We start from the raw sequence: 20,322 nt of genomic DNA on the forward strand, positions 1-20,322 counted from the left end.
CAGGGAGAAGGTGTGTCCTTAGGCATACAGGATGATATCCAAGTTTCGATTAAAGTAGCCATCTGACCCTGTTTGTTCCCCTCCAGAAATCCCACCAGGCATAGAATGTTACGAAGCGATCTATTTTCGGCCTCTTCAGCTCTTTTGTGTAACTCCTTAGTGTGGGACTGTAGGTGGGTCACTTGTTCTTTCAATTGGTGGACATCGTCTTCCACTGTGGAGAGGCGGGACTCGGCCTCAGAGATGCGGACCGTGGCATTGCGCAGGTCTTGCCAGATGAGGGACATGTCGACTCGGATTTCTCCAATCTTCTCTTCCACCGATGTCCGAGATGCATTGATGGCCTACAGGATTACAAACAGATCTTTACCCTGAAGAGATAGGCCACCCGTGGCCCCCTCCGGGGGGTCGTGTTCAACGGTGGTGAACTGGTCCATTTTTGTTGCGTCCCCGATTCGGTCTCCCACAGTCCAGGGTCACCAGGGCGTCTGATCTCGTCATATTGTGCCAGGATGAGAACGTTCCAGGACTCAAGTTGAAAGATACACGGGCAGTGGGGCTCTGGGGGTACAGGGTGGGCAGCCACCACAGAGGGTCAAGTGAGTGGACCTCGCTGCAAGGGCGACTCTCCCAGGGAGAGGCGGGTGTGTCCAGTGATTTGAGGGAAAATGAAGCCCCACTGCCCCGAGGTAGTAGGTCTATGGGCCGGTGTCGAGCCTGGACAGAGCCTCAGCACGGGAAGGTCCCCCTAGATGTGAGGTGGGACAGCCAGGAGGCTTCGATGAGAGAACCAAGGTACAGAAGAGCTCTCGTGTAGAATGCTGGTCAGGAGGGATCCTCCGGAGGTAAGGAGCAGCCAAGAATAAGTCAATTGCGGGAGGTGTGTCAGGGTCTCTTTATCCCGGTCCAACTGTCCCTGGGGTTCAGCTCACCTCTCTGTCTGCTCGGATGGCCACCATCCCCGGCCCAGCCAACCCGCGCCCGGCTCCCTAGTCCCCATGGGGCCCAGCCTGCATAGCCAGGCCAGATCACACCCTCAATGGCCCAGAGCAGAACACACCTTTGATGGCCCAGATCAGATCAAACCCTCAAGGTCCCGGAACAGGCCACACCTTCAATGCCTACTGCATCAGGCCTCGCCAGATCTGTGGCGCTCGGGGACCTCCAGGGCAGGCCCGAGCCACGATCCACCAGTCGAGGGGGCCCTCCTCTGTTTGCTTTTGCGTTCACTCGAGGGTGTCCCTGCCTGCTACTGCCCAGTGAGTCTCGACGCTGGCGGGGCGTCTCTGGTGGGGATCGAGAAGGCAGGGTTCTAAAGTTCTGTGGCTGGCCTCAGATGCAAGGGCTCTCAGAGGGGGCAGGGGGAAGGCCTCCGAGGAGCGCAGGGGCCAGTCGGACTCTGTGGCTCCTCGATGCATACCGCTGGATAAAGTGTCCCCCCCAGGCCACACACCACCAGAACATCAGGGGCAGGAGGCACTCATTGCAGTCACTCTGGGATCCATGTCTGCCCCTCAGTCTCGCGGCCCCCTCCAGTGGCAGCAGTCAGGTCCGGCCGTCACTCGGGGATCCAAGGCCGCCCCTCAGTCTTGCGGCCCCCTCCAGTGGCAGCAGTCAGGTCCGGTGGGACCTCCCCACATGGTTCAGGGCCAGACAGTCGCTCTCCCCCACAGCAGCCCAGCCGTGGCTCCCTTAGCAGCGGCAATGAACACAGGAGATCAGGCCAGGCTCCCACTGGAGCCGCATAACGTCCGGCCGCCTCAATGGGAAGGCAGCGTGGGCACTCTGCGACTGGGCCCGCAGACCACATTCAGCACCTCCCGGAAGGCAGCAGGTAGGCTCGCTACTTCGCCCTATAGGGCACGGGGATCCACAGGCCCTAGCTGTGGTTCCAACCCGGCAGAGGGAAGGCAGTCGGGGCGAGTCGGGGTGGCCTAGGGACTCAGGACGCCCCAGTGTTCTCAAAGGCGGGGCGTCGGACTCTAGGTGTCCATTAATCACCGGTGATGGTGGAGGGGCAGTGGATCACTGCAGGCCCCCCATGACACCAGGAGCCTGGAAGGGGATGTGCTCTAGGTGTTCAGGAGGTTTCAGGCATCCTGCTTGAACTGTGCTGTATTAAGAGAGCGGTAGCAGTTAGTAGGGCTAAGATACAGCTGGCGATGGCTTATGGATTAGCGAGCGGATGACGGAGGGTTCCGGAGCACTCTTAGAGTGCGACTGCCATCTTGAGGCTCCAAGACACGCACCCCCATGGGGTGCAATTAACACTGAATCCTCACCTACTTTGCAAGCAGTTAGTGTTCTATTATAAAAATCCAATCTGTTCTCAGATACCTGTAAGTAAATTCCATTTTATGAAAAATATACAGCTGCATGTAATTTGCAGAGGAGGTCGCTCCCCAGCAAATGTATGGGCACATTTAGTGATAAGAGAAACTGATGGGTCATTTTATAATCATCAACAGATACTGGTAGGGTTCAGTTAACTCTTCATGGATCAACATTCCATTAACAGCCACAGTGGTCACTTTCTGGCCACTGCAGGGACCTAACTTGTCCCTGATTGTTGATATGGTCGCACCGCTGTCAATTAAGAAATCAAACTCTTTACCTCCTACTTCAATTGAAAACATGAGATTCTCCTCGGGCGTGTCCGACACCTTCATCATAAACCCACTAGACTGGGGTTTCTGCAATTTGGGTCACCGTCTCTCTCCCCACGTTGTCCTATGCTGAACATTGTTGTCCCTGAAAATGGTTCTTCATGTAGCGCTGTCTCTCTTGGATGTCTTTGGGCATGGGTGGTGTTGATGGCTGGACCTCATTCCTGTCAAACCAGTCATTTCTTTCATTTCACCATCTTTTTCTCCTATTCTCTCTCCCTCTATTATTTCTACATTTTCTCCCCCATTGCCAGTACTTTCGGCAAACAGAACACTGATCTCTACTCTTGTCTCTTCTCTGGTATCCTTGGCCTTCACCCTGCCTACGCTGCACCCCTTGGTAGTACATTCTCGCTGGGATCTCCTCTCTTTGCACCTGGCACAGCATCATCACTTTTAACTGTGTTCTTTAACTTGAAAATATAATCCCTCTCCATATTTAACAGAAGCGTGCGCAACTCTTAGAATCCTTTAGTAGCCGAATCAGGGTGGCTCAGTTTACAACTATAGGCCACGGAAGCTAATAATCCATTCATAAGTGTTCGAGTAGCGACTGATGCAGATATGTTGCATATGCTGTGGGACTGCCCGCGCTTACGGGGATTCTGGCATACAATAGGGTTCTTGGTGCAGGAAACAACGGGTACTGCTGTTTGGACAGCAGCGGAAAGCTGCCTACTGGGACTACACCACTATTCGAAACGACAGAAAGTCTGGTATGGATTTGCAGATATGGCTATTCTCATAGCGAAACGTGCCATCACAATGAGATGGAAATCATCCCTTCCCCCTACACCACTTACCTGGCACGCAGAAATTACTCGCTGGGGAAGTGCGGAGAGTGCTATTATTAGAAAAGAAGAACTCCGTGGATTGCGTAAAATACCCATTTCTATGGAATGGGATCAGATTCTAGAAACACTAAAGGCTACAGACCCATTAGAAACCCCTGTTCCCCAAACTATATTAACACCATCTCCAACTATGATGGCTTGAACAACTGAGCCCTTATAGTACCATACAATAAACAAACGCCTACCACCTAGGATCAAGAAGACATATACCATAGCCAGAAAATTATATTCATAAACGAGAATACACAACTCTAAACCGAGATTCTACTTATGTGGGTAAGCCAGGAAAATAGGTGGGGAAAGGGGAGATTTTGAATGTGGTTTGTTCCAATATATTTGTTTGGATTTTTGTATAGAAATGAACCACATACTATTCGACAGTATATATGTCACAGCGGTAAAAACCTATTGTACTTAATATGAACCTGTCAGAACAGGAGATATCATACATAAGTGCTCACACATAAAGACATATTGTTTAATATAATGCACCAAATGACTTAAGTTCTATGAATATCCCCTGACGAATTATTGTAATGAATACACTACAAGAAATGTAATAAAATCAATAAAATTGTATTTCAAAAAAATAAGTGTTCGAGTACCTAACACTTTAATGCCTCTGTTGTCCACAGTACCCCAGCAGTATTATCCTATCCTTCATTATACCTTAAAATGTAATCAGCCACTGACTCGCCTGACTTCTGCAACGTGGCCGTAACTTGAGAAAAATATCCATGTTTCACTGCTAGGCCATTAATTGTGTCCTTTACAGACTCTAACCAATCAAAAATTCAAAATTCTGTGACATCTATATTATTAGTCAGTAGTGTACAATTTCTTTCTTGTGGAATTTAGAAAGCATTTTTACTAGTGGCCATCTACTACCATATCCACTTTTCAATAACATTTCTACTTCACTGGAGAAGGGAGAGTGTATGATATGCACTTTTTATGAAGCCACTCATATTTAACACTAGCTGTGAACAGATTAGGTGTGTCCATCATCTGAGACTTCTAAGGGAGTCCAAGGTTTAAACATTGCTGTCCACCCAAAACCATTTTTAGTGCTGTTATCTTATGTCCAAATATTGTTGTACCTGTATATGCTTTTTCTCCCCTCTCTCTTAGGGCATTTGTGCGTAACCATGTAAGTATGCATCGTTCCAGGCCATCTAGTCATCTATCTAGCTTACTTTGAAGTTTATGAATGGAACGTTGTATTTCCTCCATCTCAATGTTCATCTCCTGCTGCATCTAATCTGCCTCAGTTCTCACTTTACCTAACTGCTCGCGTTTCTCCTTTTTTTCTCTCTTCTGCACTCAGCCCTAAATCATACCCTGGGCCTGGGAGAAAGACCGGAGTATGACAAGCACATGCAATATCCCCTCCAGAGGATATGTATTCATTGAGGACCGGAGTTCTAAAACTCCTTTCTCTGGGGGTAGCCAGCATGTCAGACACCCTCGATAAATCCCCTTCAAGTGATATATGAAAATAATGACAACTGTTAAACCCGTTGGTGGAGCATGTGTCTGTATGTCCATGTTGTTCCGCTCATGCTCTAAGTGGGGACCTGGAAGAGATGGGTAAACTGAAGTTTGTTGAGGAAGGGCTGTAAAATGAGATGCAGGTGGAACAGTCCCTGTAGAAAAAATGCTTTATCCCTTTATCAGGTGACTGCTCCTGCTACCGCCTCTACCTATGAGCCAGGAATTGAAATCCGCTCTCGCATTTAATCTCTGTAGTTTATTCTTTTCTTCCTCAGCCAACAACGAAACCTCCTCATCAGTCAATGAACTCTTAGCTACCTGCTCACCATTTGATCCATCTCCTAGCTTGACATAAAGGCCTTGAGGCTTAGCGGCAATGAACAGTTTCTTTAATTTATGTATGTCAACATGCACCTGCAGGTGAGTCCAAATGCACATAGCAGCAGCCATTCTAGAGGAAGAGGCGTTTGGAATTGCTCTAACACGGTCTACTTCAGCTGTTGTAAAGCCAGTGTTTGCACAGTGACAGAAAATGTTGCTCTGTTAGCACACAGTTACTTCATGCTAGTAAACATTGGCTATATGTCGTGGGCCAAACGTTCCCCAGTTCTATATCTTGTTTATTAGGTGTGGCGCACTAACTGTTCACCATTGCCGAACAGTCCCTGGACCCTGTGTCAAGAAACTGTGGTAGTTTTGCATTTCCCTTTTCTTCTTTGAAAGGAGAGCTCGCTTTTTAGCAGTTGAATGCCACTGCTGTAAACAATCACTCATCTAGTGTGAAAACCACGCTGGGTCACGCCATAATTCTATAGTCTCTGTCAAATATTTAATATTATCTATCTCAAGAGACCCACATTCAGGCCACCTCTTAGTATTTCCTATCTGTTTCTACAGTAGCGAACAAAAGGGACTTATTTAGACAATTGGTCTCCTCAACTACCAGAGCTGCGGGGCTATTTGGTGGTAATTTAAAACCTTTCTTTCCTGCCAACTTTTAAAACAACTTTCTAGTTTTTTTTGCGTTGGGGGGCTTCCCACCTTCTTGTTTCCTTTAGAACTTTCATTGCCCATTAATACGGTAAAATGTGCCTTTCTCTCCCAATCTGCAGGTACTTTCTGGTATATAAACACAATACAATGTATCCTGCAAGGAACAGAGGTTAGGTAGTGGACAGAGTGCGAGGAAAAATCAACAGTTGTCAACAACTCAGAGACACCTAATTAGACAGTTCGATATCCAATGCAGTAATACACCACTTAACATATAATTCACAGAATCACTGTTCCATGAGAAAATGCAATGAAAAGAATCTGATCACCAGCGCATTTCAAAATTATTTCCCAGTGTTCCAGTGCAACCCGATAATCAGATGCACCCCCCCCCCCATACTCTGGTAGGGTGCCCCTGAGGTCTCTTAAATACCCCCTGGCACAGGCTCTTCTGCGTGAAAGTAGCAATCCCCCTTACAAACCTGCCACGGCTGGCTAAGCTTACTGACACGGAGCAAATCACAGTTAGCTCCTCAGTCCCCTGTTTTACTGCCAGAAAGGAGGTGGACCCAGCTCTATGTTAAGTTTTGAAGTGCCACGCCGGCAAAGCACTTACCTCACCAACCTGACTCTCCACACCTCCTCGCACAGGACACCATTTGTCAGGAAATAACTCCTGCACCCTCACTGGAGTGACAAATGAAGACTCCAGACATCAGGGGTTCAAGATCAGATGAAATGTATTTGTAGGTATCAATGCTTGCTGGCCAAGGAAGAACAACAGACATGCATGTAACCTGTGCACGTGGAACAGGCTCCTTCTTACCCAAGTGGCCAGTGTACAGGCCTTATGTATAATAATAGACATACTATAAGCAAACAAAAAGAAATAAAGCACAAGCATAAAATGAACAGAAACATCTGTACCATATCTTACAGTACAGCCATCTGTCGGGGGACCTGAGAATGAAACATCTATGGGGTTGGAATGTCCTAATAAGTTTAGCTAATGTGTGAGAGGGGAAGCCAGATTAGGAGTTGCTGTGAGGTAATTGCTGCCAGATGTGCATGGTACAGTAGAGAAATGCCTCTAAAGGGGAGGAGGTGGGTTGCTGTGGCTGTCAAGGAAGGTCAGAGCCTTGGTCCAGGGCTGGAATACAATCTATGAAGGAGGAGGAGCTTGTATGTGTGTGCCGTGAAGGACCTGGCTGGCAGCTTCTGTAGGGTGAAGTGGGATAGCTCAGTAGGTTAAAATAGTGCGGGTAAGAATTAGGATTAACTACGTAAACTATGTAGTAATACATATGGATATACATTTTTCCCCAACATTCTGCAACAACTGTCAACACTTTTGTGAACACCGAGGAGTGCTGGTAAGACCAAAGGGGAGAACGGTTACTGGAAATCTCCTGAACCTCAGGCAGTGATGATGGGCCTGCAGGACGGGGTTATAGAAATTAGCTTAATGCAGGTCCATTGACACTATTCAGTCTCCAGAGTTGCGAAGAGACTAGACCAGGCCAGAGCATTTTGAATTTGCCCTTTCACTGGATGGCATTGAAAGTGTGGAAATCCAAGAGGGGATGGATGCCTCCATCATTTTTTGGCACCAGGAAGTAGCAGGAATACCAACCACCACCAATTTCCGCCATCAGAAATTTTGTCCACAGGAAGTAGAAGGAATAACAACCATAGCCAACTTCTGCCCCAAGCACCCTCTCCATGGCTCCTTTAGCTAAAAGAGCCTGCACGTTCTGCTGCAACTGGGACAGGTGGTCCCAAGTCAGCTGTTTTGGGGATTGTGGAAGATGCAGAGTCTCGAGGAATGATAAGAAGTAACCCTGCTGAATAATTTGCAGGACCCAATTGTCAGGAATTACTGTCTGTCACCATGACGAGAAATGTTGGATCCTGCCTCCGACAGGATGGTTGCGTGCTGGCAAGCGCACGCTAAAGAGGTTTGAGGGATGCAGCAGCTTGAGGGGCAGAAGGCTGTGTTGCACCGGGCCCTGTTGGCTATGAGTTCGGTGCATGCTGTGGCCACAAAATGTCCGGGGGGGTTGCAGGTTGGAGTTGTTGGCAATACTGAAACCCCCCTACCATGGCAACAGGATGGGACAAAATTGCTAATGTTGCGGTCGTGGAAAAACGATAAGGCCCAGGGAGGGAGCTGTGGCCCTGCTGTCTTTGAAGCGCCCCAGGACCGAATCTGCCTTAACTCCCAAAAGATGGGAACCACTGAATGGAATATCCATCGGACTCACCTACATGTCCCCAGACAATACAGTGGACCACATCCAGGAGAGCCTACTAAGGAGCAAACTAATGCCGATGGCTACTGCAAGTGAGTTGGTCGTGTCCAATCCACAGTGGATTGTGTACGTGCCCGCATCACGACTGTCCTGTGAAAGGATAGCAAAGGCTTCTTCCAAGACCATGTGCAAAATCAGGCTGCAGAGTCCCATAAAGTATGAGAGTAGAAGCCCAGGAGACAGCTGGCATTAACAGAAAGAAGAGCCGAGCCTAGTAGAAGAAAAGACCCATTTTTAATGTCTCTGGATAGACTTGTTAAGATTCAAATCAACAGATTGAACTGAGCTAGAAATAATGTTCCTTGAGTTCAATACACGGTCAGCATGTTTCTTGCCTGAGTGTCCCACCAGGGATCTATGGCAATTCGTCATACCCAAAAGGGGTACTCATAATCTAGTTGGTGTGGTCTCTGTACTATTCTTATGATGCTCACCAAGGGAAAATTATTTCCTGCTTGGTTTAATCAATTGATTTAAAGCTTATCATGCAGCCTGTTAGAAATGGGGGTCTCTAGTTGGCAAGGGTTTGCAACTTTGTCCAAGTAGGGACCCTTCCTTCTAGTCAGGATGAGGGAGTTACACTCCTAAAATAATCCCTGCTAACCCCCTTGGTAGCTTGGCATGAGCAGTCAGGCTTATCTTAGAGGCAGTGTGTAAAGCATTTGCACATAACCAACGGCAATACAGTGTAAGCACTACAAAAGGACACCACACCTGTTTAGAAAAATATCCAATATTTTTAAATACTCGAAACAAGATCAACAAGCATTGGCATAGCCAATAGGTCTCGCTTTTGGGACCTTATAAGTATTTAGTTATGCAACACAATATCCTTCCTGCAACAACATTATCTGTTGCATGGCTAAACACTTATAAGGTCCCAAAGGCGAGACCTATTGGCTATGCCAATGCTTGTTTTAAGATCTGGCCTAGAGACCGCTTTAGCTCTCTTTTTATCCTCATATAGTAAAACATCATACATAAATAGTAAATACGTGTATACAACAAGCAACGCGAGGGTCGAGGGAGGAAAGTTGGTGGTAATTAAAGCAGGACAGAGGATGGGATGGTGTGGCAGCAGGTGTGAAAAAAGCAAGCAGAAACAGCTGGGAGGAGGCGGGTGGGGGAGGGAGGGAACCAACACAAGCGACGGAGCAGCAATGGCAGGAGCAAAATAGGAACTATGCTTGGCTTGGTTGCTGAAAACAAAGTAAACCAGGAGAGAGGGGCTGGAGGGGAGGGGCGAGGATCAGCTGAAAACAAGCTGCAAGGGCTTGTGTTTTTAGCCTATCCTAGTTCGTTTGCAAGCAATTAACGAGGTTCAGCTAAAAACAAAAGTGCTGCTGAAACAAAGACACACTTTATTTCCTTATGTACAGTCATTATATCGGGGACAGATGTCCTTAACCCCTCAACATTGTAAGGATACCGACTTGCAAAAACAGCAGCAGAATTTAGAAAATACATCCCGTCTGTGCAAATTTCGTAGCACACATTAGGGATGCAAACGTGGCCGAGATCAGGGGACTGTGTGCCACAAAGCTCGCAAACCAGCCTGTCACTGCTGTGGTGCAGCTGCTTCCCAGTAAGCAATCTCATGTCCGACTGTTTGGGAAGCTGCATACAGGCTGTGCGCCGAGTGGAAGAAAAGGGCTGCGGGATGAGGGGGGGCTGGGGGACAGAGAACAGGCGCAGAACTCCGAGAAGGAAAGAAAAGAAGCAAAAAAAAGAAACTGAAAAATACCCTATGTCACCAATGCAGCACTGATCTTGTGAGAAACTTCCACGTTGACCGCCGAGCATGCGAGGAGCATGAGGCACGAAACAAATAGAATAACAACAACAAGCATCGCGAGGGTCGAGGGAGCAATGTTGGTGGTAATTAAAGCAGGACAGAATGGGATGGTGTGGCAGCAAGCTTGAGGCCAGGAAAAGCCTCTGGTAGCACTTTCAAAAGCCACTCACTAAATTTCTCGCAGAGCAGCGCATGCGCTGGCTCAGCGAGACCTAAACACGATATAGAATCCACAATACAGTACAATAGATACTTTGCAAGATGTCTTCTAAACTGCAGAAATACCTTAAAAACACAGTTCGTACGAGTAGGTAGTTCCATCCGGGGCTACCGCGATGCTGAATAAATCAGAGTCTAACTGTTCCAGCTGACCGCGTCGATACGGGCCAGCAAAAGCGTGAACAGACTCGTAACAGTACCTTTCTCGTTGCGGCTTACACAGGGATGAGAGCCGGTCGTGGCAACCATTGTGGTTGCATTGCAAAATGGAAGCGGTGCAGGGCGCGGTGTCCTCTCGATGCGGTGCAGGCAGCGGCTCGGTGACGATCATCCAGATGATGTCGGGGAGACCAAGGCTTTCGGTGCAGGGCGCGATGGTGCTCGATGCGGTGCTGGCAGGTTCCGGTGCAGGCGACGGAGCCGGTTTGCAGAAGCTGGTGTCGGTCGGCCCAAACAGCTGCGTGGGACGAGGCGGTGCGTCGTGAAACTTTCAAGCGGTCCCCCAACCACGATGCGGTCACAGGTGTGGAGTCAGCAGCAGCAACAGCGTCGGTGAGACCAGGATGGCGAAGTGAAGCAAGGCGGTGCGGACTGCGGTGCCCACAGGTCACAGTGCAAGCAGCGGCTCGGTGATGGCTGATCAACAGTGAGAAAGTGCGCAGAGACACTGAGCCAGCAAAAACAGTCAAAACCGGGAGATCAGAAAGCATAAAGTTAAGGGAAACACGCCAAAAGATGCCAAGTCTAACACAGCCCGAGAAAAAAATCTCTGGTAAAGAGTGCTCTTTGAGGGGCCTGTTGGGCATTGCCGTGCCTGCCCAACAAGGAGCACAACACGATGATGAAGCATGCCACCTTGGTTGGTAAGGGCTTGGGCTTCCTGAAAGCGATGCTCTGTGACCAGTGAGGAACAACTTGAGCATAAGCATGGCAGGTGAAGCTTCCCATTTTTATCGGAACTGCACATTTGATTGATATGATATTACTAGAGGAGGATGTGTGCTGGACAGTGAATTCCCCTCAAACCCCTCCCCTCTCTTTATTTCAGAGATGAGGTCTACAGTGCCCGTGTTACACAACTTAAACTTACCATAAAAGACTAAATTAACCGTAAAACGAAAACATTTTCACAAATTGTTTCTATCATTTGATCTACTGAATTGCCTCTTTATTTCTCCAATCAGTAATTAATTTTGTACTGTTAGTTCACTGAAATGTCTTTTTATATGTAACTCATTAAAAGGTGATCAGAACAATAAAGGCTGAAAAAGACTCAGCGAACATAAACACTAGGAAAACAAGATGTGGCAGAAAAGTAAAGACGTGTAACATTAGAGGAAGCATGGAAATAGAAATACGTCACCTGGCTAGAATCCAAATATAACATTAAATGCTGTGTACTTAGTTTCCCAGCACAACATTATTCTTTAATGCATCCTAAAAATGTACCCATTAGTTTACACAAAAAAAACGCTTTTGTTCCAGAAAGGCTTCATGTGACATCATTTATTTATCAGAAACATAAAAAGCCATCATCAAAGTACTGCAATTACAACAAAATAATTTGTTTTAAAATATACAATTTTGTACAACAATAATTTTTTCAACAAATCATTAAATATAATTCTGCGTCTACTTCTCTAATCAACCATAAAAAAGAAAGATGAAATCCATTGTAAAAAACTAGGCATTTAATTAAAATCCACTCAGCAGGTGATTAACAATGACAGCATATCTTACAAATTAAAAATCATGTGCAACGACTGAATAGCTTTCAATTGCCACTTAATTTGGAATAATAGAACAAGCATGTCTATTAAAGAGTGTTTGTTCTGGTTAACAGTTCGAATCATTCACGTCATTCTAGTGCAACAGAAAGTCTGAATGGCCTCAGAGGAGGGAAGAACCGATAGCCCAGTTGACAAACAGGCACTTTTCCTATCTTCCATCTCACTTTGCCCACCTCGTTTACAGTAGGGCGGGAGAAGTAGAGTTCCCAATGGAAGAGGTCCAACAATATCTGCCATTAGATAAATTCTTACTTGAGACTCTGGGTCAGGAGGAATTGCATAGGCAGGCCTCCAAATGGCCCCGGCAACACTATTTCTATCAGTGACCTTCCTTCCGGAAGCACATTTAAACCATGGTGGTCACAGCCAAAAAACTGTCCTAAAATACCCATACATGCTGTAAAATAAAACCCACTGTGCATGGGGGTTTTTTTTTTTGTTTACCCTGGAATAGACCCTCACACTGGAGAAATAGCATGTTCAATGATAGGTCAGTATGGTAAACATAATGTTTTAAATCTGAACCACTTCCCCACACGCCACGCCAACTCCTCCACAGCAGCTTTACTGGCCATTTACTGGGGTAAATATGTTCCCAAAAACCTCTGAAACTTTTTAATTTGGTGTCCTGCCCACTGCTGGTTTGGAGGAGGTGAAGCCTCTGCTTTGACAGCAGGCATGGATGTCAAATTCTAAAGATCTCGGGTTTTTATTCTGGTCAACAGAGCTACTCAAGTATGCAGCAAGTTCTGACTAGAAATATGTACCTTTGACAATCTAGCAGCGGTGAAACTCCCTGTAGCCATGAAACTAACTGATGCGTATTAAAACTGGCAGAAGTCACTAGTAAATTGCAGCCAAAACAGACTCTCAATTCAAAATGTGTCTGTAACCATGCAGTCACAATGGTGAAATGCGCACTTATTGCGAGTATGTAGACAGAGTCCAGATATACAGGTAAAGGATCTGTGTGAATGATATTGAGAAGACTGTTAGCCTCATTTAAGGTTGTGGAGCAATGTGCAGGAACTGGATTACCAGAAACATCTACACATCCTGCGGATTTTAAGTAATAACTACACACCCATGAATGCAGAAACTAATGTAAACATTTTTCTTCAAATTATTCCCCTTTTATGGGTGGAAAACTCAAACTCCAGGGGTAATCCACTCAGAAAGGAGCTGTATCCTCATCTCTTCAAAGAGAACCTCATCTGATCAACAAAGTGGCCCCATGGATCGGGGGAACTCTACGCTCTAATGTAGCTAAGTGACAAGTTTTTAGGGCTAGAGTAGGCAGGGTTGAGAAAGTGTGCAAGGAGCTAGAGGGAGATGGTGTCATCATAACCTTCAGGAATACCAGGCACCTGCTAGGGCAAGTACTCTCCCACCAAAGTAAGATCAGGGATTTTCCCCGGGGATTCTTTTAAAGGGACCTGGTTGAGGCCGCTTTCGAGCCCCCCTAGTGACATCCCACTTTGGTGTGCCGTTTTTATTTGATTTTCCCCTTTGGGTGACTTGTCTGATAACGACTGACTAAGATCTCCCAACGTGTCATTATCATACCCCACTAAATCCTGTTATTTAATCCACCATGGCCCCTATCCATGCCCTGGAGAAGGCTTGAGAGGGAACCATGTCACCAAATGAGTCTAACTTAAGGTATATCGGGAGCCTGAAACACAGAGCGAGCATTCTTTTTTGGTACAAAGCAGGCCTAGCCAGCATACTGGCCTGTGAAGACCGGGGGTGTTATATACGGGAATATGATAACGAGACCTGGGCCAGTGAGGAAATTGTACTCGATAGCTATCAGTCATATTAAGTCCCCACAGCTTGTTTCTGTAGCAGGCAGGGCCAAAGCAGGGGTTAACAGCGTGGTTTAAAGTCACATGGGCTTGCACTATATCAGTGATCACTGCTGATAACCTCCTACTTAAAGCATTTTTTAGTTAGTGGCCAAACGGTATGTGCATTATTTTAGTTGACTTTTATAATGCAGATCATGTTACCACCCTTAAAGAGCTGATGGATTATATATCAGGTTTGGAGGAGCTCCTGGCCTCCCTGCCTCATGGTTTCAATATTATCATGGGGATAACTTTAATGTCAAACTGGGCTTGCCCAAATTGATCATGTTCAATGTATGTTTGATAATCCTTCCACCGGATGTATTAGCCAAGCTAGAGACAAGGGGAGGCCAAGCCCTCTTCCAACTTATCAAATCATTTAACCTGCTGAATATCACAGAGGCATTCAATCCTCTATACCCAACTCAAGTATCCTTTTCATAGATCAGGATCTTTGCATCTGTGTTGTGGGGGCTAAAAATGATCTTAGTCCGTTTAAAGATCACAACCTCCTGAGCCTTGAAATGGGCATTTCGAGGAGGAAGCAGGATCTATGAACGTGCCCTCACAATCGCTAGACACTAAAAAATAAGGGCGATGTCGGGTGTGTAAAAATGTGGTGATGACTACCCTCCTACTAGGTAAAATATGCTCCAACTATCTCCCTCCGGTACTTACCTTCCTCAAGGCCGCAAAATGCTCCCTCACAGCGTCCTCCCAATTTGTAGATTTAGGACTAGTGCTATGGGGCATGATAATGAAATCCAGTAGATCGAGACCAGATATTGTTTTACTTGGTTTGATCAAGCCATCAGAAAGGCCTCCATGACCCTGCATGAGGCCCTCAAGGCCAAACTGAGGAATGTGCAGAAGAAGCAGTAATGTAGAGGGGTCTACAGGGATGCACTAAGGTTCAGGCGGAAGGAATTACAAGGTAGGTCCTGGGGAAAGTTGGGCAGGGCCTGTAGGCTTAAAGATTCAAGAACTTTCTGGGCTGTAACTAGAAACATTAAGTAAACGGGGGCACACACGAACACTGCAATCACCACTATAAGCCAGCATGCTGGGTCGAAAATTTTAAAACAGTCTGCGGCTTTTTAAGTGACCTGCAGGTGGCTGACGAGGAGGTAGAATTTCCCTTCTCTGTCAAAGAAGTAAGGGGGGCTAGTAACAAAAGCTGTGTATGAAGGCACCAGGCCCAGATGGGGTGTAAATGGATTTATATAATATCGCCCTGGACGTACGGGCCCCTTTACTTTGCAACTGCTTCAATGACCGGCTTACCTCAATCTTGGCGCTCAGCCGTCATCGCTCTGGTCTTTAAAAAGGGCAAACCTCAATCGCCCAAATGCTATCGTCCAATTTCACTATTGCACCCTGCTGTTGCGATAGTGGGCGAAGTAGTTTTGGGTTGCCTTTTGGACTGAGTAGGGGCAACAGGTATTTTGTCGCAGGCACAGTACTGATTTTGTGAGGGGCTGGGCACAATCGAGCAATGTTTAAACCTGCACTTCCTGATAAGCAAGCATACCATCGCCAAGCAGGGCTCCATGTGCCTGGCCTTCATTGTCCTGTCCTGTGCCTTCGACAGCATGTTGAGATCAAAGCTCTGGGGGATATTAACAGACCAAGGAGTGGACGCGACCTGGTCCTATTCCAGAGAGCCCATCATTATGACCTCTTTGCCTCATTTTGGCATGGTCCTTCAGGCGAGAGGACAGAGGGATTCAAGATCGGATGTGGAGTACACCACTGGTGCGTTTTAGCTCCCCTGCTATTCCTATTATATATCAATGACCTGGGTCCGGTCATGTCTGCCAGGGTCACTGACGTACCGTCCACGGATGGTAAAAAGGTCCATTTATTGTTGTACGTGGATGACACGTTTTTGCTGGTTAGAAGCCACAACGGCCTAAAGATTTTAATTGATGAATTTGCCAACACACCACTCCAAAACATTCATAATGATGTGTATCTTAGGGCAAACTAAGATGCAGGGCATCAAGTTTCAAGGCCAACTTGTGACTCTTACCTCTGAATTCTCCTACCTGGGAGTGGTTTTCAACTAAAAGGGGAACTGGGGACCTTGTATCTCAGCTGTAAGGTGAACATTTTGTGGATCTATTGAGTTTGTTTTTAGTCTGGGCCGAAGTACTGGGACAAAGACTGTGAGCCCCATTTTGGAGATCTATATGAGAAATTGCCTCCCTGGTTCAATGTACGGCGCCGGCCTAGTGGGGCTACATAAACCCTAAGTTCCTTCAAGGTGTGCAAAACTCCTAAGGGTTTCACCAACATGCTCTACCTATATATCTCACCAAGAGCTAGGAGTGGAATGTGTATAGGATGCTATTAATCTAGCTCCCTTGCTGTTGTGGTGCTCCATATGGATGAATCCACACACCGCTTTCAAGAGAGAAATAGTGCAGGGTTGCCTGAAGTGTGATAGGGTGCTGACCATCCCCTGGCTCCAATATTTGAGGTCTGGGCAGTGGGGCCTGGGAGATTGCAACTTTTCTATCAGTATGAAAGGATGGTAAAGTAAGACATGGTCCGAGTAAAGTCTTTGTTTAAGCAAAATAGACAGAACGCTAGACACATGAGTCCTCCAAGACCACAGTCAGAGAACATGCTGTACTTGCGACTCTGGAAATGCCACCATATCTCTGGACTCGCCACCTCCAATGAAGGCGGTAAAAAGACTGGGAGTATGGATTGATGATAACCTACCTATTAGTTTCCAAATAAAGAAAATAGCGCCCACCTAGTTTGGGATTCTCATGTGTCTGAAGGAAATGTTGCCTTGTCCCCCGGCAATGGCCCAACGTACAGTAGTGCAGACCGTGGTGATATCCAGAATGTATTACAGCAATGTTCTTTACCTGGGAATGTCTAATTTCCTGCTCAAACAGCTCCAAAGTGTTCAAAATGTTGCAGCTCCTATGATTGTGTATCCACCTAGGCATACTTCTACAGCCAGTTTACTTTGTTCCTAGCACTGGCTGCCCATTGAGCAAGGAGAAGGGATAGATGTGGCGCTGCAACCAGAGCGGCTGACTCAGGAGGGCAGGGATCACGGTACAAACCACGGCGCCAGTGGCAGTTGCAGCTCAGCATCATGCGACTCTGGCAGTAGTTTAATTAATCGCCCTGACGGCGCCTCTAGACCCTTAGGGGTGATTAGTTTGTGCTTTACAAATACCAAATTGATTGATTGAACAGAGGGTCCAATTTAAGACCTTATGCTACATGCACAAGTGCCTTGGCAATACAGGGCCTCTGTACGCTAGATCTTTGGTGTCAACATACACTCCCAACAGCAGCTTGCACTAAAGCCAGCTAGATCTGGCCATGATTTCCAGGATCAGGAAGACCCAGCAGGGCGGGCGGTCTTTCACATGTCTAGGACCTAAAGTGTGGAATGGTCTGCCAGTCTCACTGAGAGAGTGTGATTTGCTGGCAGTGTTTCGGAAGAAACTAAAGACATGGTTGTTTACATCGGTATAACTTGATGGTCGGAAAATGTTTAATTTCCAAGATGTTTCTTTGGTACAGCTGTTGGAAAAGTCTGAGCATTTTTTTTTGCTGAGGAGCCCAGCAATGAGAAACCTAACAAGGTAGCCACATGCTTTACAAGTCACTATAACATAACATAACATAACATAATATTTGAGTTAGTTTGACTCCTCATGGAAGAGAATGCTACTCACGTGATTTGGCTTAGGCTTAGATGCCATTTGAGCTTCCCACTGGGGCAGTATTATGTGGTTAGTATCGGGACATGCCCATGTGATGAAGTGTCATCTCAAAGCCTGTTACACTTTGCCTTTTTTTGTAAATCTTATCAGTTATTTAGTAAGCTGCATCTGCTTCCTATTGTTAGAAATCAGGGCATTGCGGACACCTCTGGCTGCTCTGGAATCTCATCAATAACGGATATGTAAACCCAATGTTCACCAGCCCATAAACCCTAAACCCAAGATTATCAATCCCACCTCCCACCAATTTAAATACCCAAACTTCCAACACATCTTGCACAGCTCTTCTGAGCTTCCTAGCTAAGCTTGCACTGAATAAAACCCAAAAGGACAAATTACAGAACCTCCCAATAGAAGGAACGTCGTTTCTCCACCGGCAAGGGTATAACATACACCGGTGTAGTGCAACTTGTCTACTAAACCCTTGGCCGTCATGTAGCAGTGAGGTTGTCCAGCGCGAATAAAGGTTTTAGTGGTTCCACACCAAATATTGAATGGGGGTAGACGTTGAAAAGTTATGACTTAGACATTGGGATATTAACCCTTAGATATATTGTCTCTTTCTAAATATGTCTGTACGTCAATTACTACAATTCCTGCTACCAATTTATTAATTGTAAAAATGATTCGATAAGAGGTTGTCTGTGTATAGCATCTCAGTGTGCACATAGTTCAATTACTGCAAGCAATAACTGAGCATTAAAAAAAGATGTATTTGTTGAATTAAACCCAGGTTTGCATAGTAGCAGAGGTCGAATTTATCCTATGACAAAGATTGAGAGGTGGCAAAGACTTTAGGGTGCCAGTGGGCCATGGGGCCTGCCAAGTCAGAGCAGATTGGAAAATTAATTAACAATTAATAGGAATGAGCAGGTACCCTGATACTTCTTGTACGTCAACCTAAAAAGACAGGCTGAGAAGAAGTCACTAAACTGTTAAATTTTGAAACACTGGCTTCTAGTTGTATATGTACAAAGAGACAGGTGCATGCACCCTTGAAGTCAATACCATTCTTTACCTTTGCTTTAGATATGGTTACACAACAAACCTTACCGGGTTCAACAATGCAAACTAATTGGGTTAGAGGGAAAGCTGATTCAAGGTCGCTACTGCGCAGCTTACTGCTCATGTTCTTATCAGTCATGATCGAAAAATAATCTTAACCGGAGAACACGGAGGATGACCCTCGGCATGCTGAGCGTGATTAGGGGCATTTGTCTTGTAAAAATGAGTAGACAGTGTACTGTGTTATTAAACAATATAGGTATGTAAATACTGAAAGCGAGGGGAATGTTCATGTGAGCAGGAAGTGTATTAACTCATTTTATTATGCTACTGTTTTACACAACACTGGCTTGGGACTGTCCAAAACTTGGGGGCAGATCTACTTTGCTTGAAGTTTGCTTATCCTACCTTTTGTCCAGAACTTAATAGGGCATATGCCTGCATGTAAACTGATAAAAAACAGCCAATCTGTAGATAAGTCTTAAAATGCATTGTTGTGCTAAAGATAGACTCCTCAAGATTCCCCAGAATGAGGGAGCTAAATCTGCAGCTAGGCCAGTTTAGTCTACCTTTGAAAGGGGTGCCAGTCTTAGACATTTGTCGCACAAAAACTTGGTCCTTACTTCTTATATTCACTAACCATTTGTGCCTTGATGCAAGGCTTAAACCATGTATCGGAAGAGTAGTGCAGGAAAAGTTTCTAGTCTGAATGTGCTTTTTGTTTTTCTCAAACCCTACCACATCTCACCTGACACTGTTGTAGATGGCTGTCTAAATGAGGAATCTCCAGCAAGAAGTATTCATTAGAAGAAAATGCTAATTTTGGTACTGTGTTTACTTCATGACATTGCACAGAAGAGGCAGAATGTCAGAAGAGCAGCAAATGGCTGATCACTGCTGTATAAGTGACCATTCACTAGCCACCCCATAGCACGCCATTCACACCACTCTTAAAGACCACTGACTGGCGTGAAATCAAGTCCTTACACTTTAGCAAAATGTCTACATGTGCCATGGACATGTACTAGATTTTATCATTCAATTTCAGTAGCAGATGCCTCATGAATTCAGAGGCTAACATAGGCCCTTCAGTATGACATTCATGACTGTCCATGTATTTCCCTGAAAGCGCCAACACCTCACATTCCTTTAAGTAGTCCCTAGTTGTCTCTATGTCATTGTCCTTTCCAAACCTCATGTCACCACATACAAATCTTCCCGCTCGTCCTGGCAGATATTATACCGGCAGTCTGCCTGCCAGGACCACGACCAGGGCTTCTTGTGCTTCTCTCTGGGAGGAAGCAGGAAAGCCACACTTCCAGATACCATGACATGCCACAGACTGTGGGTGTAAAAATAATTCTTAGTGGTCTCTAAGAAGGCATAGACAGACACGGCAATCAGGGCCAACAGCATCCCTGGAAGAAGAAAGAAGACCCAACGCTTCCAGTTAGGCGGGTAGCACTGTTGCCGCTTCACACCCCGGTATACCTGAAAGAAGAAAAACACAAAGGGCATATTTTACTCAATCATGTACAATAATAAATACGAAATATAGCAACATTAAGATAAACGTCTTTGCAAAA

At 46.0% G+C, this 20,322-nt stretch overlaps 1 protein-coding gene across 2 annotated transcripts in view; it reads right to left on the reverse strand.

Annotated features, from left to right (window-relative positions):
- Window positions 1-11,824: 11,824 nt before the first annotated feature.
- The window catches only part of PGAP6 (post-GPI attachment to proteins 6), a 589,880-nt gene continuing 581,382 nt past the window's right edge, over window positions 11,825-20,322 (reverse strand). For both annotated transcript variants that reach the window (XM_085632201.1, XM_085632202.1), the window contains one exon: window positions 11,825-20,227. In XM_085632201.1, the coding sequence (XP_085488327.1) occupies window positions 19,931-20,227 (297 nt within the window). In that variant the 3' untranslated portion in view covers window positions 11,825-19,930. The remainder of the gene's footprint in view (window positions 20,228-20,322) is intronic.

The sequence above is a fragment of the Triturus cristatus genome, chromosome 10 (assembly GCF_964204655.1).
Source record: "Triturus cristatus chromosome 10, aTriCri1.1, whole genome shotgun sequence".
Lineage (NCBI taxonomy): Eukaryota > Metazoa > Chordata > Amphibia > Caudata > Salamandridae > Triturus > Triturus cristatus.